This window comes from Ceratotherium simum, chromosome 5, assembly GCF_057802395.1.
Source record: "Ceratotherium simum simum isolate JZ-2026a chromosome 5, ASM5780239v1, whole genome shotgun sequence".
Taxonomy (NCBI): Eukaryota; Metazoa; Chordata; class Mammalia; order Perissodactyla; family Rhinocerotidae; genus Ceratotherium; species Ceratotherium simum.
Window position 1 is genome coordinate 85,687,715 of NC_141904.1, and position 26,015 is coordinate 85,713,729.

Genomic DNA, 26,015 nt, shown 5'->3' on the forward strand with positions numbered 1-26,015 from the left:
TGGCCATTCCCTTGCTCTCAGAAGAAGGAAGTGACCTGGCAGTAGCCAAGATAAGATTTGAGATTCTTCCATTCTCTCCCATCTCTCACCCTAAAGATCCAGAAACAGCCACTTTTGGTGGAAAAAGGTGCTATTCCTGCTTCATTCTCAGTAGGGAATAATGTGGGTCCCTCCATGGAGGTCAGATGACCTACAAGTCCTGAGAGACAGTTGAGCTGTCACTGAGCGGCTTCTTGGTGTCCCTTCTGCTCCCACATGCCCCAGGTAGCCTGTATGGATCTGTGCCCTGCATCCCATTGTTAGAGAAAGGTGTAAAGTGTAAGGGACATTATTATTACTCACTCAAAGTTTCTGAGACCCTGTTATGTACCATGACCCTGTGCTGGGGACATGGAAGTGAATGACTTTCTGCCCTTGCCCTTGAGGAGCCCAGCCTGGTCACAGGGACACACTTGTAAACCACCAGTGTTAGAAAGACAGTGTTATTTTTTATTATGATCTGTCTTTGTGTTTCTACTCAGATTTTGCAAGCCACGCAGCTATTAGTTTGTTTTTTTCTCAGCTAGGTAGCGGGGTTTATGGGAAAATGCAGCACAATGAGGGAACCAAGAGTCCTGGATTTTTGTCTTATATCTACTTTGACTCTATATACAATCTTGGACAAGTCATCTAACCCTCTGAATCTTAATTGCCTTGTCTGTAAGGTGGGGGCAAGAATCCCAGCCTACTCACAACAGGATTTGCAGTAAGGCTCTAGTGAGGGGTTTAGGGAGGAAGCACCTTGGAAAGCAGTCAGTACTGTACAAATGTGAGGAGTTGTTATTACCACAGCAGTCGACTCACTGGGCTGCCTCAGGGCTCTGAAAAACTAGCTGTATGTCTAGGTTTCTCAGTGTCTGAAATCAGATCTCTGGGGAGGGTACTCCTGGGAACTGCTAAGTGGAGACAAGCGTATCCAACCTCCAATCAGTAGTGATTGATAAAGATGGCACTGAAGGGCTCATCAGTGGTGTGAGCAGGGCTTTTCTGTCTCCTAGGCCATCCCCTTTCTCTTGACTGTGTCTAAGTGAAGACTAATAATTAAAAAGACATATTTTTGGTGTTTTACAGTTTATTTAAAACCGTATCAATTGGTCTTCATGAGAAACTTGTGGTTACGCAGGAATAAGAGAGGCTCAGAGAGGTGAAGTGATTCACCCAAGGTCACCCAACCAGTCAAGAGTAAATCCAGAACCAGAAACCAGGTCATCCACCTTGTATTTAGTCCGAGAGTAGGTGACTTTAACACATGATCATGGATGGAGGGTGCAGACGGCATGGCAGAGAAGAGGTTGGTGACTTGATTCCATCAGATCTATTTGATGGATGAGAAAACTTAAGCCTGAAGAGGTTGACTGACTTGTCCAGAGTCATGTGCTAGTACTGTAGGCCTCAGAAATTAACTGTTGAATGAATAAGTGAGCTAGTAAGGAAGCCATTGGGAGATATTCACAAGAACCCTAGTGTGTTCCCAGGACCAGTAGAATTCAGTTTGTGTATACCAAGTCAGCCCAGATGCTAAGTGGGTAAGCTTCTGGGAATACAAGATGCGATATATACCTTCAAGTGGTTTATAGACTTGTGGACAGAAGACTTAGCTCAAATAACTAAAGTAAAAATTAGATGTAGGATTGTAAGTGAGGTACAGGCAAAGTCCTGTAGGGTTTCTAAGGAGAGCAGGTATTCATCTGGTTGAAAAGATAGGGAAGTCTCTATGGAGCCAGAGCAGTCTAGGCTGGATTCTTATAGAGAGGAGGAGAGCATTGCAGGTGGGGCTTGGCAGGGGCAGTCAGGCTCTAGCTTCAGCAGACTGGCCCCTGGGCTATTTGTGGGAGAAGTAGGTGGGGAAAGCAGTGGTGAGCTAAAATTCTGGAAAGTTTCAAGCCCTCCTCTTGCTGGTGTGGCTCACTGCCTGTCCTATCCTGGCGGGATCTTATTGCAGGAGGACGTCAATCTCAGGGAACTGGAAGACGAATACTGGCTCTGCAATGCTGGAGCAGATCGCCATGTCAGACAGGTGAGTGAGAGAAGGCGTCCAGTCCCCAGCCCAGCGAGAGAGGCTTCCATAGATGAAGAGGGGTAAAAAATGAGCCCTGCCCAAATGGAACCTCTAATCAGACAGGACAGATAGAACGCAAAGCTCGAAGCAGCCAGTTAAGATCAGGCAAGACTGGGTTATATGCTGAATTGTGGGGATAAAGACTAGACATACCATAGAAGCTCCAAGAAAGAAGTAGTTACTATGGGCTGGAATAGCAAAGGGAGGCCACCTGGAGTAGGTGAGACCTGCTCTAAGCCTGGAAAGATGGTTAGGATCTGGAGAGCAAAGCAGAAGGTCACTGTAAATAAGGCAGTGTGCCTGATGCCAGTGGTGGGAGGAGGGACGGGGAGGGGCAATGGAAGAGGTAGAGGCAGCAGGGAGAACATGATCAGCAAGCAGGTTTGATGTGAGCTAATGCCCCAGCCTTGTGACACCTTCCCATCCCCTCCAGGTACAAGCTGTGGGTGGATACCTGCTCTGAGATGTTTGGTGGTCTGGACATCTGTGCCGTCAAAGCAGTACATGGCAAAGATGGGAAAGACTACGTTTTTGAGGTAAGTCTGGCCCGAGGAATATTTCAGTAAGAGTCAACCTCCAAGGCTGGAGGCCAAGCTCTTGGCTTGAGAAGTGTGTGGGCAGCCCAGACTGTGCTTAGGTTAGAGTCTCTTGGGCCGTGGGAAGGTTCCCAGATGACACATACAGTGGATGTGCATAGCAAAAATGGGAAGCTGTTGTTTCTGACCAGCTAGACTGACCCACAGCAGGGTGAGAGATGCCAGATGTGGGTTCTTGGGGGTCCTAGCCTAATGCCATTCCTCTAGGAAGACTGTAGTGATTTTACTATTCTTGATCTGAGAAAGCTGGCCTTGGGAATCATTCAGCGCAATCTGCTTATTTTGCAGGTGAGAAAACTGAGGCCTAACACCATGAGCATGTGCCGAAGGCCACAGAGTGAATCTGTGTCTCAACCTGAGCTAGAACTCAGGTCTCCTGGATGCAAGAGATTCTTCTTAGCACCTCTTTGAGCCTTGGAGACACTTCACTCAGCCTGGTCCTCTAACACAACTTTTAGTGACTCTGTTTTCCCATATTAAAAGGAAAATCAGTGGCAGTATGAATCCTTCACACACATTCCTGCCCAATCTTCCTGGGAGCAGGAAAGGCTCCTTGACAGGAATTGGTGGTATTTGCAGAGGATTGGTGTCAGGACACCAAAGTGGGCTTAGGAATCTACTTTATGGTCTGCTTGCCATGTAACCTTCTGGATGGTCATACCTCCCTTCCCTGACTGGGCCTCAGTTTTCTCAACCATAAATGAGAGAGTTGGACTACAGAGTCTATGATCCTGGGCAGGCAGACACTTCCTACAGGAGGAAAACATTAATCTGGATCTTGAGGTGCAGGAAGAATCAGATTTATGGCAAAAAGGGAAGGCATCCCAGATCATAAGCAAAGGCAAAGGAATCTAGTTGTGTAATGGGCAGAGTATGTGTGGAGATAGAGATTGTGTGGGTGAGAAGTCATAGAGATGAAAACTACCTGCTCCTAACCAGAGAGTTAAGGGAATGACCTTGATGTGTTCCTGCTTTCCCTGCCTGCAAACTCTGAGCTCTGGAGCTGTACTCTCTACCTCTCCGCACTACCTTCAGCCACCAGTCTTTTGGTCTCACTGAGCCTTGGCCTGAGTAAAGGTTGGGAGGAAGGGCCCAAGGCAAAGGTTTGTAGGAGGAAGGGACAAAGATCCTATTTCTGCAAAGGAACATGCTTCCAGCTGAAGACAAGAACACCAGCTTCATTCCCAACCTGTCTCTGCTGGCTTAAGTCATTCTGAAAGACTGTACCAGGCTTTTAATGTTTCGAGACCCTTCCTAACCTGGGCCATGTCTTCCCCCAGGTCATGGACTGTAGCATGCCACTGATTGGGGAACACCAGGTGGAGGACAGACAACTCATCACTGAACTAGTCATCAGCAAGATGAACCAGCTGCTGTCTAGGACTCCTGTCCTGTCTCCTCAGAGACCCTTAACCACCCAGCAGCCACAGGTAAGCAGCTGGAAAGAGATACAGGAGAGCCAAGAACCATTCCCAAGCCCACCACTCTAGACTGTGGTGGCTCTAGGATGAAGCAGAGGTCAGATACCCACATGCCTGGATGGGATCTGTGGAGTCTTCTCCCTCTTATTTTTCTTCCTTCCTCTCCCCTCTGGAGGTGTGATTGTCTTCCACTACCCCTTCCTTATAGGAGCCTTCTCATTAGCCATCTTCAGTATCAGCTGTAGAACTGTCCAGGGATGGAGTACTGAATCTCTTCCATCTGAACTTGAAGTCTCCAGGGAACCAGAGCCAGTTTCCCTTGGGACTCAGGATGTTCCCACTTTTAAACTGGGAAGTCTCTGAGGAAGGGCTAGGTCAGACCTCTCACCAGCTGTTCACTGTCTGTGAGGGTTCTGCATATTTGTAGAGAAAGAAGGATGCTTCTGAGAAAGCTGCTGTTCTGGAGAGAGGGGTGAGGTCCATCATTCTGGGAGAGAGTGATAAGGTAAAACTCAAATTAGAAATCTGCTTTCCCTTCTGAGGGAGAGGGGGCAGCTTTCTTCAGTTGACTGAGGTGCCATGACTCATGGCCACTCACATTCACAGTGACAATATCCCAGCTACAGGTCTAGTGGGAAATCCACATTGAAGTTTTTGTGGAACCTCAGGCCCTGTGGCTCTAGAATACACCAAAGAAAGGCAGGGACTCTGTCCCTGAGGGTCTTTAGCCCAGTCTAGGAGATGTCTCATTTCTCTCCACTGAACTTTTGTATAATGAAGTGTTAAGAACTTGGGGCAGTGAATCCGAGAACTAAGGCCTAGTCTGGCTCTTTCTCTAACCAGCTGTGTGACTTTGGGGGGAAGTCACTACCCTTTCCAGGGCTCAAGTTTTATCACTTATAAATGAAAATCTCTCAGAAATCTTTCTTTCAAAATCCTACTTCAAACAGTTATAGGGAGATAGAACAGAAAAGTGATTCAGAGCAATATTGAAGCGAGAACTACCCGAGTTTGAGTCCTGGACCCTCCATTTATTGGCTTTGTGACCTTGGACAAGGTCCTTTTCTGTGACTCAGGAGAGATCTGAACAATAGCACCATCTCCTAGGGTTGTTATGAGAATCAAATGAAGTAAAGAACCTAAAATATGTCATAGTACATCATAAACACTCAATGAAGGTTACCTATTGTTATTATGTAAGTAAACAGCCTCTGGGCTTGGGTTCCCTACAACCTTAGAGTTTGACATCATCACTCCCTTTTCTAAAGATCAGTGCCTCACTGGGATTATACTGCAATCAGAAGCTGAGTAATTAGATTCTCAGAATCCTTCAGTAAAAAAGAAGAAAAGGAGAGGGAGAGGGAAAAAACAGTATAAAGCAGTCTGGATTATTTAGTATAGAAACAAATTACCCCCCTTTATCTTCTCATCGTTTGAGTATCACAGAATCACAGCATAGAAGCATAGTTGATATTCATAGTAATAGACCTGAGCCTTCAAGAAAGGGTTACATTTTAGTCAGTATTCCATATTCTGTTTAAGACAGCTAGAAAAATATTGTATAAGGAGTATTTCTGTAGAAAATGACTAAAATAAAACAGTGTGACAATTGGTAAGTCAGTTCCCTCTCTGGATATCAGTTTCCCCACCTATAATATGAGATGATCTAAATACTTTTTTTTTGTGAGGAAGATCGGCCCTGAGCTAACATCTGCCAATCCTTTTCTCTTTGCTGAGGAAGACTGGCCCTGGACTAACAACCATGCCCATCTTCCTCCACTTTATATGGGACGCCGCCACAGCATGGCTTGACAAGCAGTACATCGATGCGTGCCGGGATCCGAACCGGCGAACCCCGGGCCGCCACAGTGGAGTGTGCGCACTTAACGGCTTGTGCCACCGGGCCAGCCCCCTAAATGCTTTTTGAGCTCTAAAAATTTCTTTGAGTGGAATACTTCTATCCTTACTGATGCTGGATGAATGGGAGTTCCTGAGCTAATAGATGTTGACTCTGACTCTCTTTGGGTATCCAAGTTGAGAGTAGCCCCAGGTGGCAGGCTGTTATCATACATTGCCTCTTGAGGGTGTTTCACACCTTCAATAGCTGGTTCATGCTGAGTCAGACCTCCGACCCAGTGCAAGAATCTGTTCCTGTACTTCAGGAATGTTAGTTGCTAGAGAGTTACAGTAGGCTAATTATGAGAACAAAGCTTCTTTGCTTGTTGAGATACAAGCCCATTATTTAAATATTGTACTTAACTAGAGGTGATAAAAAGATTTTTCTGGTTAAAAAAATATCAGGACTGTAGTAGATTTTATGATTTTGTAAATCTGATGGAATCAAAATATTTCGGTCCTAGTCTTGCCTTTTAGTCCACACTGTCTCTCTCAGTGATGGGATTGGCAAATTATTGCTCATTGCTCTAAAGGAAGAGTGACAAGTAGTCCCCTTCTTCCCTTTAACCTTGAGAAATACAGAGAACATCTAGTAACTGCTTAAAGAATTTATGACAGAGTAAGAGAGCCTGACACTGCCCAGACAAGATAAACAAAAATAGGCTGCTCTGGGATTCTGTGAGGATCCCTTAAGTACTTTTATAAATATGTGCAACACTCTCTTGGCCTCCTATAGGGAAGTCATTCTGAACTAGACTGAAGGCAACACTGAGAGTCAGGGGACCTGAGTTCGTCCTTGTTCTTGCCACTGACTCACTAGGTGACCTTGGGTAGATTTCTTCCTATTTTCTATGCCTCAGCATCTTCATGTGTACAATGAAGGGTTGAAAAGAAAAAAACCACTAAGATCTCTTCTAGCAATAAAATTTAGATTAAACAAAAATGATATGTGACACATGAAAGTTCATAACAAAGAGAGAATTCACAAAAAAATTATTTCCACCCCATAGAAAGCATTAGCTCTTCCTTAGTACAAGCCTCTTACTTTGTAAACATTAAATATTGCAGCTTAAATATTTTAAAGAGAAATCTATCAGAGTCAAGGCAGGAAACCTGGTAAGGAATGAGCTTCCCTAAATATAGGGGTTCCTGCAAAAATCCCTTGTAGCAAAGCCATTCTGCCTCAAGGATAAGCTTTTCTCTGCTTAGTGTCACATTTGAAGCTACAACAGGGCATTGTGGAAAGCACACCATCCTGGGAGTCAGGACACTCAGGGGCTCGTCCCACTCTGCTGTAACATTATGTGACCTTGGGTAAGTCACTTCCCATCTCTAGACCTCTGTTTCCTCACCTATAGAATGGAGTTGAATTAGATGATGTCTAGATCCCTTTCAGTTCTAAGGTCACATGAAACCTGGAGTCAGCCCAACTGCAAAGTCCAAAGGCAAAGTCCTCAGCAAGACTGCCCTCACTCCTGACACCAACAGAAAGTTCATAGAGTCCCCGGAACTACCCTCAGGTTCAATAATTCTCTGAAAGCACTCACAGAACTTATTGAAAGCTGTACTCACAGATGTATTTCAGGAAAGGATACAGGTCAAAAGTAAGCCAAAGGAAGATGCATAAGGCAGAGTCTGGGAGGGTTCCAAACATAAAGCTTCTGTTGTCCTTAGGACTCTTACCTTCCTGGCATCTATATGCAACAATACACAGGGAACATTGCCAACCAGGGAAGCTCACCTGAACTTCGATGTTCAGGGTTTTTATTGGGATTTCATTTCATAGTGTTAAAAAACAAAATTCAACCAAGTAAATTTAAAGATCTAATTGGCATTATTCAATGATTCATGAATGGAGCAGCATCCTGTCCAGCAAATAGAAAGGAGCTCCAAAGAGCTGCACAGAATGAAAGGCTTTTATAGAAAGAAGGGGGCAGGGACAAGGAAAAAGCTGATTACCTCATCTTTCTTTAGGAGGTAGAGGGGGTCTATCAGATGGATTACCTCACTACTGCTGTCCAGGAAATTCCAGACTGACCAGTTAAGAGTGTATTCCTGGGGGAGGTTGAAACTGCAGTTAGGTTAGGTATTAAGTCTTGGTTTGCTGGTGTGGGGCTTAGCACAAGGGACTCCATTTTGGGCCTGTTGTTTCTTTTTAACAGTAGGCATGCGTGATTGACTGATCACCTGGTTAAACTCAATCTCCAACTCTCCACTCCCTGGAGATCAGGCTAATACCATGTGGCCTAAGGGGCCTACTACAAGTCATCTTGTTATCATACACTATCAGGTGTGGTCTGAGGGGCCCCCACCATGAATAACAAAGACACTCCTATCGCTCAGGAAATCCCAAGAGTTAGAGGTTACTGCCCAGGAGCAGGGACAAAGGCCAGATCTCTCTTTGGGTAAGGCCAAATTCTTTACTACATACATAATTAAGTTAATTTAGCAAATGTTTCTCAAATACTTTCAACCCCTTGTGGACAGGAGCCATGCCTTATTGATCTGTGTTTCCACTGACTATCACAGGCCTAGCCCAAAGTATGTGCTTTAAATTAATTAATAGACTGAGTGCTACACTGATGAATGGGATACAGTTTCTGTCCAAAATTTGTTTATATTCTAAATTCAAATCATAACTGAATTCACAGAGGTCATCACCATTTGTCAGATGGTGTCTTCTTGGATCTTCTGTTAGCTTCCTCCTGAGCCTTGTGCCTTGACCCTAGGCCACCCAAAAGACAGAAGACACCCAACGGTCTGTCACACTTGGCAAAACACTGCAACTTGGGCTTGAAGTCTTGGCTGTACTGGTCATATTTCCACCTCCCATTTCTCCCTGATAATAGCACATTTCCATTGGTTATGATTGAGGAGCCATTTCAGTCACTGTGGCTCCAGGCCCATGGAGATGTCAGACCAGGTTGCCTTCATATTCTCACTATCAGTCTACCAGCTTACCTGCATCTTTACCCACATGAATCTGCTTCCAAGGCCCACCCTCCACTGGTGATCTGGATCCCACCTCCTTTTTACTTTCAAGTGCCCCTTCTCCTCTCCATCTTCAATTTCTCCTTTTCCAGAAGATTATCACATCCACACACAAATATCTCCCATTTAAAAAATAAAATAAAAAACAAAGACCTCCCTCAACCCCATATTCTTTTCCAGCTACTGCCCCATTTCTCTGCTCTCCTTCACAGTAAATCTTCTTGAGTTGTCTTAGCCACCATCTCCCCTTCATCACATCATATTTTCCCAACCCACTCCTGTCAGCATTCCCCCGCCATCATCCCACTGAAATTGCTTTTGTTAAAGTCACCTCCATGTCACCAAGCCCAGTAGTCACTTTTCTTTTTATCTTGCATGACTTCTCAGTAGCCTTGACACAGTTGATGACTCCTTCCTTCTTGAAACACTTTCTTTTCTAGGCCTCTGGGACCCCATCCTTGCCTGGTTTTCATTCTACCTCGTTGGCTTCTTCTCACCTCCTTTGCTGGCTCCTCCACTTCTGCTGAACCTCTAAATGTCAGTGCCCTAGAACTTGGTCTGTGTATACATTCCTTGGTGATCTTGCCAGCCTGTGTCTATCTCCTGGCCTGACCACTCCTCGAACTCCAGATTCACATTTCTAACTCCCGCTTGACATCTTTACTTGCATGTCTAAAAGGCATCCTTAATATAACAAGGCCAAAGCAGAACTCTTGTTTTTTTCCCTTAAATCTGTCTCTTCTCCCATTTTTTCCCAAGCAATTCACGTAGGCCCCTACCTGCCTCTTTGCCCTCGTACCAACCTCATTCTTGCTTACTGTGCCCTAACCACACTGATAAGGGCCTTTGTATTAGCTGCATCCTCTCTCTGAAATGTTCTTCCCCTTATTTTTGCATGGCTGGCTCCTTCATGACTGTATAACTGATATTTCCTCAACCATCCAATCCAAAGTTGCCACCTAATCACTGGCTATTCCCCCTCCCTTTTTTAAGTTTCTGCATAGCACTTGCTGTCAGCTGAGATCATTCTCATCTGTTTATTTCTTTGTCTCTTTCCCTAGAATGTAAGCTCCTCAAGGGTAGGGACTTGTTCACTGCTGTATCTCTAGGTCTAGCAGAGTAGCTAGCGTGTAGTAGCCATTGAATCCATCATGGGTATACTAAGAAGGAGTGGATGAGAGTGGTCTGCCCAGGTGCAGTCAGTCATTGGGAGAAAAATTAAACAATAATAACAAACTAAGTCTGTCTGCTTTTTGTTATCACCATATGATAGCAATTCTATACAAATGACAGTGATAAAATACTCTTCCTACTCAGACAAACCACCCCCTCCTCCCCCCTCCCCTTGAAATGCCATTGCAATGCGTATTTGTTGAATAAGTTCCCAGTTGGAATGTCTTTAACAGCCTTAGCAGCATGTCAGAGTTGGTGTCAGGATCCTGTGAACGATTTTGGTAGCATGCAAGTGGAAGGGATGTAAACCAAGGAACACTACCTGGGTTCCAATGAAGACTTGGCATGGTGAACTGAGCCCTTAGGTGCTGATACTAAGTCACATTCCATTCCTCACAGTCAAGCCTCTCTTGCTGGCCCCTTTCTTCTGTGGCTCAGGCAGCTCAGGCTGAAAGAGCTTCTGGCCTGAGTCACAAGCCTTAGGAGCTGCTTCTTGCCCAGTATTCCAGGTCAAGACCAGGATAAGCTTATGACTAGCCATTTGTCTGCCTTTCTCTCTTCTCTCTCTCTTTCCTTGCCTACAGCTCCACCATTAGAGCTTTCATTTCTTTGATTCTAGAAGAGCACCTAAAGGAGGCGGGAAGGAGGTGAGTAGAGGGCACACCTTCTCTTCTTGTCTGCCAGCTCCCCTAGCCTGAGAAGGATTAGTTATAGAAAACAAAGAGCAAAGTCATGGGGGTGGGCCCAGGCTAACTGCTATGCCCAGTTCAAAGGAATAGGGGCAGGGATATAAGAGGCACTAAATATGTCACTGAAAGCAAGGAGGTGAGTGGCAAAGCCTTTTCTGGTTGAGCTTGGCCTCAGCCTGGTTGGACTGCCAGCTTTGGGGCTGCCCTGCAAGTTGGTCAGGGCAAGTGACCCTCTACTCCATGGGTTCTGAAGTGCTTTAGAGAGACTGTTCTCAAGGTGGCAGTGACACCTGGTGGCCAGTGATGGCCAAAGCCCCTAGGCTATACACTTATGAAACCTCCTCCTTGGTTTCATACGCCCTGTTCTCCCAACCCCCCTCACATTCACTGACCCTTACATGACTAGTCATGAGCTGGGCCTTACATCCTGGGGCTCTGGAAAGGTGTGCTGCTGCTCTGAGACTCCAGGGAACCAGGGTGAGAACTTCAGTTGGACAAAGCTTTCGGGTCATGCCAGTAGAGGTGACATCCTGGTGCTCTCCTTCATGTAGCTAATCTTTTTTCATTTCCTGTTACACTGCATCCACTCTTTTTATTTTCCCATAAAATCTTCCAGAGCCAAAGGGCTGAATTGCTAATATAGGGGTTTTAGACACCGATGGGCTTTTTATTTGGCTTGTGAATTAGACCCATGAGGAGTGATTCTAAGACTCAGCCTTTGGAAGCATTAATGCACATATGGTGTCCAGGAGGAAGATGAGCCTCTTCCCTTACCCTGAGCTGATCAAACCACACTTCCAATGTTGCTTCCAGTCTGAGGGTTACAGTAGAACAAGGACAAACTCTAACTGGAATGTACTCAGGAAGAGAAAGTAGGAGGTTAAGGCATTTGGCAAATCTATTCTATGAGTACAAGTTAAAGAAGCTGCAGTTGAATAGCAATAGTCTCAAAGAGTCCGTGACTTAATATCTTCAGCTCTCTGATAGCTGTCATGGGATAGAACTGGTGCCAAAGGCAAACCTGCTGGAAGACAGGAGTAAACTCTCTGTCCTGAGAGAGGAAATGGCTGCTCTGGAAAAGTGGTGTGTGGCTGCCACATCATTGCTGATGTTCAGGCAGGGCCAGGATGAGCCACTTGTCAGACGTTGTAAAAGGGTGGGCTGGGAGCTAGGGCTGTTGGAGCAGGTAACTTAAAATCTCTTTCCAGATCTGAAATGCTATGATCCAGGCTATGTGCTAACCACAGACCTGGGAAAGGCAGTGATGCGAGTTCAGAACTGAAGGACTAAGGCCTAATAACCTCTGGCCTCTGGCCTCTGGTGGGACATTCTGCCAGTCCTTTTTTACTGGCTCTCTGGTCTAAAGAGATACTCAAAACATTTCCATCCAGGTCTTTCCAGCTACAAAGGCCCCAAAAGATGAATTCTCTTGAGTGCAAGGAGACCAAGACTGAGAAGGGGTTTCATTGGAGTCAAAAGGGCCATGCAGCTGGGGAGGGTACACAACTCAGATACCAAACATGGGACTATGAGAGCTTCATTTAGCTTAGAATAAGTAAATTTAGGACAAATGAAAGGCCTTCCTGCTTCCCACAGCAGGATTGGCTTTAGGGAATTTGTTCCCCAGTGAGTATAAGCTGAAAATGTGAGATTTGAGGCAGGTTCAGATGAAGTCACTAGTGACCAGATCCGTCAACAGACTATTAAGGGAAACTGACTATTTTGGGGCTGTCTTAACTTTTAAGGGACATCTTTAATCACTTGAAGCTGACATTCTGACCTCGGGTGACCTGGCCCTCAGTGCCCCCATAGGTCTCATGGATTGCCCCTATGGGACATTTCTTGTGTCCTTAGGAAATCACTGATTATGGGAGGGCTCCAATCCAGGAGATGAGCTCTGCCCTCAGAGCAGTAATTCCCCTCACAAAAGAAGGAGGAGGAGCTCATGTTTGGGCACCTTTTATAACCTTTCAGAGGAAGGAAGGTGGGTGCTGGTGACTGCAAGGGTGATCTCAGAAAGATCCAAAGGTGCCTGAAAGTATGCTGTCCCCTTTGCTCTGACTGAACCTACAACCTCCTGATCACATTCCTTTCTGCTGCCTCATTCCCCCCAGGGTCCTAGACCCAGGGAGCAGGGCCTGGGGGAGCTGATCAGAATAGTTCTGTGGCGTGTCCAGCAAGGAGGTTGGCCTGGCCTCTTTCCTGGGGCCAGACCCTGAGACCCTTTCCCAATTTCCTGTCTCAGATATGCTGAGCAAGCACAGGCTTTCCTCTTTGGTGGGGGTAGCTGGACTCAAGCCAACAGCTGTCAAGAATTGAGTCACTCAATGTCTTTCCTTCCTCAGCTTTCCATCCTGCTGGGACCTCAGATAGGCGCTTCTCTCTCCCAGCTTGTCTGCTGAAAGCCACAGCATGACAAATTAAAGGTGACTTTGACAAAAACCCACAAACCCTCATCCATGGGCTTGGTTCTCTCCCAGACCAGTGATTTCCTTTCTGGTCACCTCAAGAGCTAATATTTACTGTTTCTGAAGTGACTTTTCTGCATCTTCAGGGACCTTGCTGGAACAAGTCAGTGGACTTGGTGTAACGTAGCCTAGAATCTACCCCCCACCCCCACTGAACTACTATGCACCAGGTGACAGGGAAGCCACCTAACAATATCTTCTCCATTGATACATGAAATCCTACTGTTATAGTTTCATTCCTTTGGATTGATATTTATTATTAGTTAAATAATAGTAATGATGCTCACTTATTATTACTTTGCTTAGCACTTCACAGTTTACAAAGCACAGCTGTTATTTTGAGCCTAACAACTCTTATGTGAGATGGTTTAAGCTGGTATTTCTATTTCTGTTTTATATATCAGTGAAGAGAATGCAAATGACTTGTCCAAGATCACGCAGCTTATAAGCAGGAGAGGCAGATCTTCTGATCCCCAGTTCAGAGAATGCCCTATAATGCCATGGACTGTACCCTTTTAATGCTCCCACCAGCACACAGGGAATCGTAAGAATGAAGAGACCTGGGCCTTTGTGACCCTACGTAAGGGAAACTCTTGCTGTCCTCCTCCTGACAACCGAGTTCTAAACTTACCAACCTGAAGGAGTCTCTGAGCTTCACCAGCTCTCTCCTGCCTCTCTGCCTTCTCTGATCACTAAAGCCCAGTGGATTCAGCATAACAGGATACCAGCACAGTCAGCTTTGATGAAGGGCAGCAGCACATTCCCCTTGGCAAGCTCCTCAAAGCCTGTGCCTGCAGGACACCTCTCCTCAGGCCCAATAGCCATGGGGTCTTTCTGGGCTCAAGTCTCTGCAGCTAAGAAGGGCTTGTCTTATATCTCAGACACACAGAAAAACTGAAAAAATGCATGAAAGAATTCATGGAAGCCCAGAGCCAGAAGAGCCTGTAGAAGTTATATGCCTGCAACTACCTGAGCCCCCTCTACAGCATATCTGACAAGAGTTCGTCCAGACCCTGCTTACACACCTCTAGTGCCGGGAGGCTCACTACTACCCAGGCTAGCTCTTGATCTTGATCAGATTTACAAATGACTAATTTTGATCTTCTAGCCAGTCCTGGGTGCTTCCACAATTACCTCACTTAATCCTTACAATTGGCTTGTTCGGGGAAACTGAGACTCAGAGATTAAGTAACTTGACCAAAGTCACATGAGGAGAGATGTCATTTCCACAGTTCTCATCATCCTATCTGCCCCGTGTACCCATTTTATTCCACCAGTGTCCCTCTTAAAAGAGGTGCCCAGAACTGATTACAGTGCTCTCTCCTGAGACTTAACAGCCAAAAGAGCAATGGACCTGTGACCTCCCCTTGTTGAGATACTGATGTACCTCTAGCTGCATCAAACTTTTGGCAGCAGCATTACAAACTGACACCCTCTGAGCCTGTTGTCATTCTGTAAGCCCAGGATTGTTTGGAGTATTTTCCTTATGCGGCAATAAAGCCATTTATTCCCCTTCTTTTTTGTGTGCAGCTGGGCACAAGCATTAGACCTCACATTCTTACCTGTTTGAGTCAACCTAGCTTCCTGAGGGAAACTTTGTAACTCAGTCTGGCCATGAGTTCCTGCTGCAGGCTGGCTGCAGGCCAGACTTCGGCAGTGACGCCAGAGTGGTCAGACTTCTGTGGAATTCGGCATCCCAGGCAGCTCTTGGTGACTGGAGACAGATCCCGTGGTAGCCAAACCCCGCAGGGAATAGGCTCTTAGCCCCAGCAGACAGAAGGCTTGTGGGCAGAGCCAGAGAGTCTCAGCCTGGCAAGGGACAGTCCTAGGGGACTCTTCTCCTGCCTCCTATAGCCCCTGGGAAGTCTTCAGTCCACAACCTTGGTGGAGCCAGGGACAGGAGAAGCTCTCTAGGCGCCAGACAACGGTGCCCAAGGCACATTCCCAGGCTCCAGCTCAAAGGGCTGCCTCTGAGAGCTCTTCCCCTGAAGCTTTTGGAAGGGACCTTTTGGGCTCGGTTCATCTTTGGGTGTCTCATTTGTATATTTCTGAGGCTGAGGAGAGCCAGGGCCAACCTACATGGTATAATTACCCCTGTCAGCTCATGCTGTGAGTGTCCCATTAGAATTCTATCATTAGAGCTTAATCTGTGGGATTTTTAAAGTTTTTCTGGGAATCATAAATTCTCAGGGTTGGAAGGAATTGTAGTGTTCATCTAATCTAATGTTTAATGAAGGAATGTTTTCTACAGTATCTTTGTCAGGTAATTCTCTAGCCTCTGCTTGAATACACTCACCTCCCAAGACAGCCTCTTCCACTGTTTTTACTATGAAAAGTTCTTCTTATATGTGAAAGTCTACCTTTCTGGAGCTTTTGCCCATTGGCCCTGGTTCAGCCCTTGTGCTCTATGGTCTTCCATAACCATCTCTGAAAATAACAATTCTCTGGGAGGAGAACATCTTGACCATTAGTTCTTGACCAATGTCTGAGGTGATTCATTGGCAGTTGTCAGTTGTACAGGGTGAGGTCCTGGAGAAAGGGCTGGCAAGACACCAACTGTATGAATTTTGCTGTCTTTCATCTGAGTATCCCTCTGAGGCAGTGAGGCCGTGACGCTGATGGCTTGTCAGGGAGCCCAGAGGAGGCTATACCATCACAACTGAATAAAGTTCTCCGAAGACCAAGAGTGGGAGCACACTGCAGGGGGTCTTCTATCATGGGAGTGAGACCTAGGAAAAGGCCTCATCAATATCACCATCACCATCATCTGCTGTATCTTATTTAGCACCTACTAGGGCCGGGTGCTTATAGATATCTCACTTGACGGATGGATGGATGGATGGATGGATGGATAATCTCACTTTATATCATAGAAAACTTTTGAGGAAAGGCAGGTGCAGAGTGGTGAATAACTTGCCCAAGGTCGCAAAATTAGTAAGTGGCAGATTTAGATTTAACCCAAGGTCTTCCTAACCCAAGAGCCCAAATTCCTCAGTCACTCTGCTGCCCAACCTTAAAGACTTGCTATTGGAGACCTATGTGGCAGTGTGTGTGTGTGCTGCTGCCCAACCTTAAAGACTTGCTATTGGAGACCTATGTGGCAGTGTGTGTGTGTGTGTGTGTGTGTGTGTGTGTGTGTTGGGGGGTGGGGATGATGCCCAGCCCAGTCTGAGCATGTCAGGAACCCAGGTAAAAAGGCAACTCCGGTATCCTGTGTGCCCATTACCAAACACTATATTCTGGCCCCAGACTTCTTTTCCAGTTGGCAATCAGGTCAAGAGAAAGAAGAGATCACAGTGGGAAAGAACTCTTGGGCCTGAAGTTGTCCCTAACTTGGCTGGGTTGGTCAGTCTTGATGGAAGCAATTTCTACTTCTTTGAGGCTTATTTCAACTTGACCTTCTGCACCTGATATACAGGCACGTATAGCAGGCTTCAAGTTTAATTCCCTAACCTGAGCATTTTCAAGCTGCTTACCAGAGTTGATACCAAATACAGTATGGTTTAATGTCTATGGTTTAACAAGATTTTTCTCTTAAAAGACTTATATTCTACTCTATTTTGAATTTTCATTGTTTTTGTTGCATGTTCATTTATTTAACAAGCATTTATTAAAGACCTCTTATGTGCTCAGCCCTGTGCTTGATGATGTTGGTAAAATGATGATAGTCTTGAATTTTCCAAAATATTCTTTATTCTAACTATTTTAACTTTTTTATAAATAGTTCCCATATCAGGCCATATATCCCAATTTTTCTTTGAAAAAAATGGGCACTGTATGTGTTAGGAATTCATGAGAAGATGAAGACACATAGTTTATGCCCTCAAGGATCTGGCAGTCTTCTTAGAAGCATTATCCCAGTCTTTAGGATAATAAGACAGTGCTGCAAATGCCCTCCTTCAGTACTATGAGTCTACTAAGTGCTATTATATGATTCAGAGAGGAGATCACAATTGAAAGGGGCAGTTAGAAGGGAAGATTTCATGGATGGGTTAGAACTTGACTTAGATCTACAGGATGTGTTGGATTGGATTGCTAGAAAAGGAGAAAAGGTATTCCTGGAGGGTACTCAGCATAAACAATGGAGTGGCCTAGACTAGAGAATAAACAGTGAGGAGTCAGGCCTGAAAGGAGCAGATGTGTGGAGGACATAAGGAAGAGAGAAGGCTAGAAGGGTCAATTCCCAGCCATGCTGAAGCGAGTTTCTGATGTCAGCCTGAAGAATGTGGATGTCATCCTGTAGACAATAGGAAGAGAAAGTGAGCATCATGCTGCCTGGGCTCCCATCTCAGCTGCATTAGCTGCCACTGTATGAGTTTGGGCAAATTACCTGACTTAGTCTGGCCTCAGTTTCCTTACCTAAAAATTAGACAGGTTGATAATAGTGTCTACCTCATAGAGCTGTTGTGAAGTTTAAGGAAAACACTGCGTAAAAATGTCCATCATGTTACCTGGCACATATATAGTGTTAGTTATAAATTATTTAGAGCAATTAGGGAAGCAGTTGAGGAGGATAATAGGTAGCCATGGAGAAGATCGATTAGAAAGAGAAGAGACTGGGCTGGCTCCGTGGCTTAGCGGTTAAGTGCGCGCGCTCTGATGCTGGCGGCCCGGGTTCGGATCCCGGGCGCGCCCCGAGGCACCACTTCTCCGTCCAACCCGGGGCCGAGTCCCACGTACAGCAACTAGAAGGATGTGGACCTATGATGTACAACTATCTACTGGGGCTTTGGGGGGAAAAAAATGAATAAATAAAATCTTAAAAAAAAAAAAAAAAGAAAGAGAAGAGACTAAAGAATTATGAGACTATTCTCCTGAAATTAACATTATATTGTATGTCAACTATACTTCGATAAAAAAAAAAAGTATTTGGAGACTATTCTAGTAGTCTAAACAAGAAGTTATATAGGCCTGACCAGAGTTGGTCAAGAGAAGATGGTGCATCTTAAATGCCAAGAGGGAAAACGTGATAGGTCTTAATGGCTGACTAGATGGCATGGTCTCTAGCTGGCTTATTGGGTGTGGATAATTCAGTGCCAGGGCTCAGACCAAGACCCATGCGAGTTCTTGGAAGAAGGGGAAAGGAAGTGTTGGTGTTCTTGCTGTGATCTGTGAGAGGCTGGGGATTATAGATAGAGTGGGCACCCTCTGATGTGGTGGCACTAAGGACATTTCAAAGGCCCCCTGCCTCCTACTATCTGAAATCCTCTTAGTAGAACAGTTTTAGGCAATGCTGTTATAAAAAGACCACGATCCTGGAAACGGTAACACTTCTGCTGTCCTGGTAGTGGGGCTGAAAATGGGCCGTATGAGGCAGGAAGGGAGATAGATGGCCAGAATCAGAGGCCCATGGGAAATGGGGAACAGGAGGAGAAACAGTTTTAGTGTGGGAGTAAGGCTTGGGGGGCATGTCACAAGGGGAGAAAAGCACTAAAAGAGGAAGTGGGAGAATGCTGAAGACATACTTTAGCCCATTGTAAAGCCTTGCCTCGGAAGCTCCCTCTTTGACATCACCATCGGCACACTTGGCAGCCCTTAGGCTTTGTAGAGCATTTCCCCTGCGCTGAATTCAAGCTCCAAATGCTCACTGCCTTTAATACAAATGTTAGACAAACTGAAGTCACATGATCTTTGATCCTGTCAGGGCATAATCAGAGTCATAGCTGGGAGGAGAGGAAGCATGGGAGTGGAGCCATGTTGTTCGGTAAAATGTAATTATGCTTTGAGAGGGGAAAACAGCTTGGCCTTGAGTGCTTTTGCAAACATTAACGTCTTACTCCTTCCCTGCGGGTAAGGAAGATTCTGGGAAACAAACGACTGCTCCTCCTTCAAGTCCCTCCCTGTGGGAGTTCCTGCCCAGCCCAGAGTGGATCTGACCCTTGATTCAGCCTCAGAGCTGATCCCACCCCAGAGTTACCTCCACACAAGAGGTGAGCCAAGTCTAGGCAAGTCACCTTGTCCAGCCCCATGGGCTCTCCAGCCCCTGGTGTTGCCTAAAGCCCAATCAGCCCTCTGGAGTTTTGTGTTGATCCTTCCTTCAGGAAGCCAGGCCTGTGAGTACAAGGGAGTGCTGGACATCAGGCAGCCCCCAGAGAAGAAACCAGATGCTGTTAGAAGACTCAAAGCTTCTAGAAAGAATAAGTCTAAAAGGGAGTGATATGAAAAAAGGGGTTGAGGAGGTCTGAGACACTGCCTTTCAGAGTGGTTCTAAGCTCCAGACTGCCTACACCTGTGCCCCAGCAACACCCCGGAAGCTAAGGCATTTCTGGAAATAGCAGAAGCCTCTGGGCCAAATCCCACTGGATCCCACTGAATCCCACTGCAACCGTGCCACAGAGGCATAGGGTCTTTCTTTGGAATCTGCTCGGAGTTTGTTTTTATCTCTTTTGCATTTTTGTCTTCCAGAGTGGAACACTTAAGGATCCGGACTCCGGCAAGACCCCACCTCAGCGGCCAGCCCCCCAAGGTTGTTTACAGTATATTCTCGACTGTAATGGCATTGCAGTAGGGCCAAAACAAGTCCAAGCTTCTTAAAGTGATTCGTAGTTAATTTTTCAAAGGAGAAATTTTAAGCCAAAAACAAACAAGGAAAGAAAGGAAACCGGGGAGGGGAGCAACAGACCCTCCCATTGGTGCCGTTTCTGCGTTCTTTCAATGCTGACTGGACTGTGTTTTTCCTATGCAGTGTCAGCTCCTCTGTCTGGTTGTTTACCTGTTCCTGTTCGTGCTTGTAATGCTCACTTACGTTTCTCTGTATAACTTGTGATTCCAGGGCTGTTTGTCAACAGTGTACAGAAGAATTGTGCCTCTCCCAAGTCCAGTGTGACTCTATCTTCTGGGTGGTTTGATAGTATTTTTTAAAGTATTACATAATGTGGGGTGAAATAGAACTGGGGGGTGGACAGGAGAAAAACAAAGACCACAAAAATAAAACCCAACTCCTCTCCTCCTCCAGGCTCAGATTAAACCGCCTCCCACCCCCTGCTTACCTCCATGAGTGTGCTTGGGATCTTTGATGAACTGTGCTTTTTGCTTCCTTTCTGCATGCCTAGGGTAAATAGATAGGAGTTTAAGAGATATTCAAGGTCTAATTTCCATAGCTTCATCCATTGAATCTGAAGGCATCCACCTTTTTCTCCATTTGCTAAAATTTGGTGCAGTTTGAGTTTATGTGAATAGGCTGGCTGTGCCTGTAGAGCTCTTGTGTTTTTAGTGATGACATGAAATATAAAGAACAAGTTATTTTCAGGAATGTTTTCTGTATTTTACATCCCAGTGTACCCTTCTTTTTTGTTATTAACTAATTAGCTATGAAATTAGACAAAAAAATGGGGCCGCTGATGTGCAATATCAAAGTGAACTTGTGAGTATTTTCTGTGTGTTGATCTTAGTCCCCCTAAGTTGTTTCTTCTTTGTTGCTATTTCTGAATTGGCCATATGTGTGCTTCTGTGAAACTGAGGCTGCTTCGTGTTCCCCAAAGCTTGACCTATGTGCAGAAATGATTCTTTAGCAATTTTGGTCATAGAATACAGGGAGCTACTGCAAGTCTGGGAGGGATTCGACCATTCTGCTCTTGGCCTCTCCTGAGGCATCATAACATGAGACCAAATCAAAAATGTCCCTTTTCACTTGAGTGGGTACACTGCCTACAGAACTCTGAGGTGGACTCCTCCTTTAGTTCTCAGCTATTACTAGAGCCCTCTGGAGTCCAGAGAATGAAGAGCTTTATCTTTCCTGAGATGAACTGTCTCAGATTTTAGCTTGTTTGTGTTTTGGACAGAGGTTCCACAGCCGCGGCTCTTGAAGAACCTTCTTCACCAGTTTGTCCTCTTTCCTCCACAAGCAGCTCCCGGGCAGGTGATGAGGCAGTTAATTAAACCAGGCCTCATCTTGCAATCTCCTGGCCAGGCTGGGAATGGGCACCAGTGGCCTCCTCTAGCACCGTGGTGCATGGGAGTTCATGCCAGCAGTTTACCTTTTAGAAGAAATGCTTCTAGCTCTACTTTTACATTCCTTCTCACTTCTATACTTACATGTCACTGTTCTGGATTACCAGGTCTGAGGAATAAAATATTGGTGGTATGTTACATGATGTATATGTCAAGGGGTACCTGTCCTGTTTTCTCCATTGGTTGCTGGCAAATTCTGAGGCCACAGGGAAATGCATTGAGTGTGACTGTTCTTGTCTGTGATCCTTCCCTTAGATGATGATGGTAGTCAATCTGTTGTAAATATATACATATATGCATTTATGCACTTCCAGATGGGTTGCATAAGAATCAGGTCCTTAAATACCTCCCAATCTGATGAAATGATAGAAAGGAATAAAGCAACATTTCCCAGAATGGAGGAATACATTTTATTTATTTACTTTTAAATTTTTTTGTCCAAGTGGTGAGCTGGTGGTGGTGTTGCTTCTCTGCATGTTGTCAGTGTGAATATCCAGGTGCTTTCCATGTGACATTTGTGAGCCACAAATACAAAGTTGCCATTTGAATTCAGTCAGGCTCCAGGATGGTGTCAGCCAAGGTCTCTCAGGTGGGGGAGAAACTGATTGGGGCTCCCACTGTCAAATGCAAGCAGACAGCATAACCTGACTGTCATGTGCCCTCAGGCAGCATGCTAAGGGACAACTCTGTGGCCTGGGGGACATCCATGTCACAGTATAGCATTGCCGTTCAGGTGTTTTGTACCCATTTCTTTTCTGATGTTGTCCCTTTTTTTGTACCAATCCAGCTGGGAGAACTTCAGCCAATGCTGGAAGTGTGATTGAAGTACCACTCTTTTGTGACTCTCTTGTACAGCTTAATGTGCAATAAAGGAAAAGTTATATCTGTCTTCAGTGTTAAGTTGTAAAGTTTCTGGCTGTTCAAGTATCTCTGTACAGGTGGGAAAGCATTCAGGTTTCTGGTACAAGAGGCTGAGCTATCAACCTGTAGTACTTTACAAGAAAATGCTAATATAAATGATGCCAAACTTTGGAAAAGGCAAAAACTGGCTAACTATAATCTGCTAATCTAGCACCTTCATTAGTTATCTGATTTGAACTTGGAACTTCTTAAACATGCAAAATTCCATTTATTTATTCATTTATTTATTTAGGTGTAACTAACCCTGGTATTAATTGGTAATTGATGATAAAGTGGAGCCCATGCCATGTACTGGGGAAATGGGCTGACAGTCATGGATGCACAGTGGTATAGACATACAGTTCTGCCTCTCCAGAGGGCACATGTGTTCTGGTGTTTCTAGAAAACTAAATTACAACACAACCCTTAGCTGCTCTTGAGTTTCTATAAGCCCACTCCTTCCAGCGGGCCCGTGGATGTGGACTCCGGGATTGAGACTGAGAAATTGGATCTCCCAGGCCAATTATGCATCACTTCCACTAGTCAGTATGTGCTGATGGGGACATCTTTTGACTTCTGAGTGTAGGAACCCTCCTCAGCAAAATCTGAGCAATCTGGTACTACACTTACTGCCTGTCAACCCCAGAGGAAGAATGGCCTTTTTTCTCTTCAGGCCAACTGATGGTTTTCTGTCTTATGCTGGGAGAAAGGTATCCTGATCCTTGTTAGGGGGCTTTTCTTGGCCAGATGGTGCCCACAACATCCCCAGGGGAGAATGGGGCTTGGATTTCTGGAGAATTTCATCACACATACCTGAGAGGGACTGAAGCCCCTGAGGATGATACTAAGAGGCAAAAGAGTGCCTGGAAACAAAAGATTCATCCTGATCATGGGCATGAGTTAATGCTAAAATGAAGCCCTGGTGGGGCAGGGTGTGGCAGTCAGACACTGGAGGCTTGGAGCAGGACAAAGCCAGCTCCATAAAAACAATGTAAATCAGTGATCTTTGATGAGCATAAAGCACAGAATACTTTTTGAAGAACTTTCCCATCCATTATCCTCTTTGAAACACTACCGTCTTGAAAGATAACTAGACTAGGACTTAACTTTTTAACAATTTTATGGTTAGAAACACTGAGGCACAGAGAAGTTTGCTGACTTGCTCAGGGAGTCACTGATAGACTATATCTTGGGTTTTCTGATTCCCAGACCAGTGCTCTTTCCACCGCCCTGTACTGCGTCTGCTGTGTGGAACTTGAGACCTCCTAGTAAACCATGGGGCAGATTGGTCTGTACCTGAGGAAACTCTGGGGAAGAGGGGTGAGGTCCCTCTGGTCTGGGGGGCCTTCTGTAAGAGACCTCACCTATGATGGCAGGCACTCATCCCATGTTTTCTTCCCTGTCCTCCTAATTTCTGCTGTGACTGAGGTGCTGTGTCTCTGAGGAGGAGCAAGTAGTGGCGTTGTATGAGGGTGACCAGGGACTTGCTCTGGAGCCCTTCAGAGCCTCCAGTGGCTTTTGTAATAGAGCTTATCCTTTCGGTAATTAACTAACCACACCCTTTGAGATGTAGATTCTAATAAGGAAACCCTTTGATATGGTTAAATTATGAAGTTTTTCTTGTACTGAACCTAGGGGGCCCTGGGCAACCCCAAGGAATGCAACCCCCAGGCAAGGTGCTGCCTCCACGCCGGCTCCCCCCTGGACCATCACTGCCACCTTCCTCCTCTTCCTCCTCCTCCTCTTCTTCTTCCTTCTCGGCTCCTCAGCTGCTGGGCGGCCCCACCACCCACGGAGATGCACCCTTCAGCAGCAGCTCCCTGGCAGAGGCCCAGCCACCCCCGGCTGCTCCACCACAGAAGCCCCAGCCTCACCCACAGCTCAAGTAAGAGACAACTCAGCAGCTCCTTCCCCTCCCCTCTTCCTGCCCCTCCTCGCAGGCCTTGGGCTCCAGAGCTGCTAGAAAGCACCTTCAATCTGGCCTCCTCCTACAGATATTTTTGTGGGGTTTTTTGTGGGGGAGGGTTGGTTTGGGGTGGGTTTTTTTTTTTTTGGTTGGGGGCATGGTTGGGGTTGATTGGGGAGGGTAGGAAAGAGGGAAGTGAAAGTCTAAGGTCTAGCTAGAAGCTCAAACCCTCTTTCTTCCTGGGGAGTGGCAATAAGGCAGAGTTACTCCCCCCTCTCCTATTCTTGTACTTAGGGTGGTGGTTGTTGTTTTAATCCTGTCTCCTACTCTTCTTTCCATTCCTTTTCTCTGTGTGTGTGTCTCTCTCTCTAAAAAGATTTTTTTTAAATCTTCTTTCCTGCCTCTGACTCACAGTTTAGAGTATGCAATCAGCAAGCCTGCCCAGAAGGAAAAGGGGGAAGTAGTTAAATCCATTTCAACTTTTTACCTTCAGTTTTGTCAGAAGGAGGTCCGTTTCTGGTGTGGGCATCATAGGAGTGGCCAGATAGAGATGCTGAGGAACTCCATCCTCTTGGGTTCCCTCATTCCCAGCAGTAACTCTGGAAGCTCCCATCACACTGTCTGCTTCAGAGGAAAGAAACGAGGGCCCCTAGAAAACGGTGTCACTGTGCTTGGGAGGAACAGCTCCTGGTATGGATGGTGGTCAGTTCCACCCTCTCCCCCAGAAGCAGAGATACCTCTGTCATCACTGTCAGCACAGACAGCTGTGGCCTTGGGGGAATGGGAGTGACCTATCAGTGCTTCTCAGAGTAATGTTGAGTGATTCTCAGAGAATCTTCAAGGAAGGAGAAAAGGGGGCTATAGAATTTTGGAGCTCAGATGAGCCACTTAGAGATCATCTAGTCATTGCATACATGAGAAAACATTTTTTAGAGAGATTTGATTAATTTTCTTTTTCTAAGCCACTCTGCTAGTTAGTGGCAGAGCCAGGATTAGGGCTCAGGTGGTCCAGATGATCACTTTCCCTGGGTCTTCCAGTCTTACATGACAGGAGGGGCATCACTCACTCTTGCTCCCCAGCTCTGGCCAGTGGCACATTTCACATCTTGCCTGACCCATAAACTCCCCTCAGCCCAGTTGTTTTCTGCATGCTGACTTTTTAATCTCTCCTCCCTTCTCATTAGCCAGCTCTTGCCCCAGTCTCAGGGCAGATCTTTGGATAGTCACTGCCTCTGGGCTGAAGTTGTTGAATAGAGCCAGCCTCTGATGACAAGCTGGAAGCTTGTACTCGGTGCCCTTGGCCTGTGCGTGCAGAGAAGTGCCCCCCTCTCAGAGGCCAGCATGTTGGGGCTCATCCCCAGCCCTGATGAAAGGCAGGGGATCTGTTCACAGTCACCGCAGGAGGAGAGAAACTGCTCATGCTCCTGTAGAAGGGAGTTTCCTGGGCTGCACCCTGAATTTTGGGGAGGACTGGGAGTTCTAAGACACTGGGAGAAGAGTTCTAGAGCCAGAAACCAGCAAGAAAGAGACACAGTATGGAAGTCAAGAAGGAGATAAGACAGGCCACTGGAGACGCCTGACCTCACGTCCTCTTCTAGAGTGCTGTGCTTGGCCTCCCCTTGACCTTCTTCCCTTCACAGTTTTTCTCTCTGAATCGCTAGTCTCTCAAGGGAAGAATGTGTGTGATGTGGGTTTTTTAATTAAAACTGCCTAAATAACCTTATGTAGGCATGTATGTATCTCTGTTGCCCCTGGACATCCTGAACTCCACAGACTTAATATTAGGGCTCCTCTGAGGAAGACGGCAAGGGTGATTGTGCCCATTTTAAGAACAAGTAAATTGAAGCATTAGAGTTTGTGCCACGCCAAAAGGTTCTTTTGGAATCAGGAAAAAAACAAGAATAGAAAGAGCTGAAAAGACCTAGAG

General features: G+C 45.9%; 1 protein-coding gene across 2 annotated transcripts in view; it reads left to right on the plus strand.

Annotated features, from left to right (window-relative positions):
• Positions 1-26,015, plus strand: part of SYN2 (synapsin II) — a 224,078-nt gene that overhangs the window by 154,954 nt on the left and 43,109 nt on the right. The window contains exons 8-12 of one of the 2 annotated variants that reach the window (XM_087431526.1): positions 1,982-2,056; positions 2,532-2,634; positions 3,975-4,124; positions 19,738-19,798; positions 23,818-24,067. In XM_087431526.1, coding sequence (XP_087287652.1) covers positions 1,982-2,056; positions 2,532-2,634; positions 3,975-4,124; positions 19,738-19,798; positions 23,818-24,067 — 639 coding nt within the window. The remainder of the gene's footprint in view (positions 1-1,981; positions 2,057-2,531; positions 2,635-3,974; positions 4,125-19,737; positions 19,799-23,817; positions 24,068-26,015) is intronic. The other variant, XM_087431525.1, reaches the window with a different exon arrangement.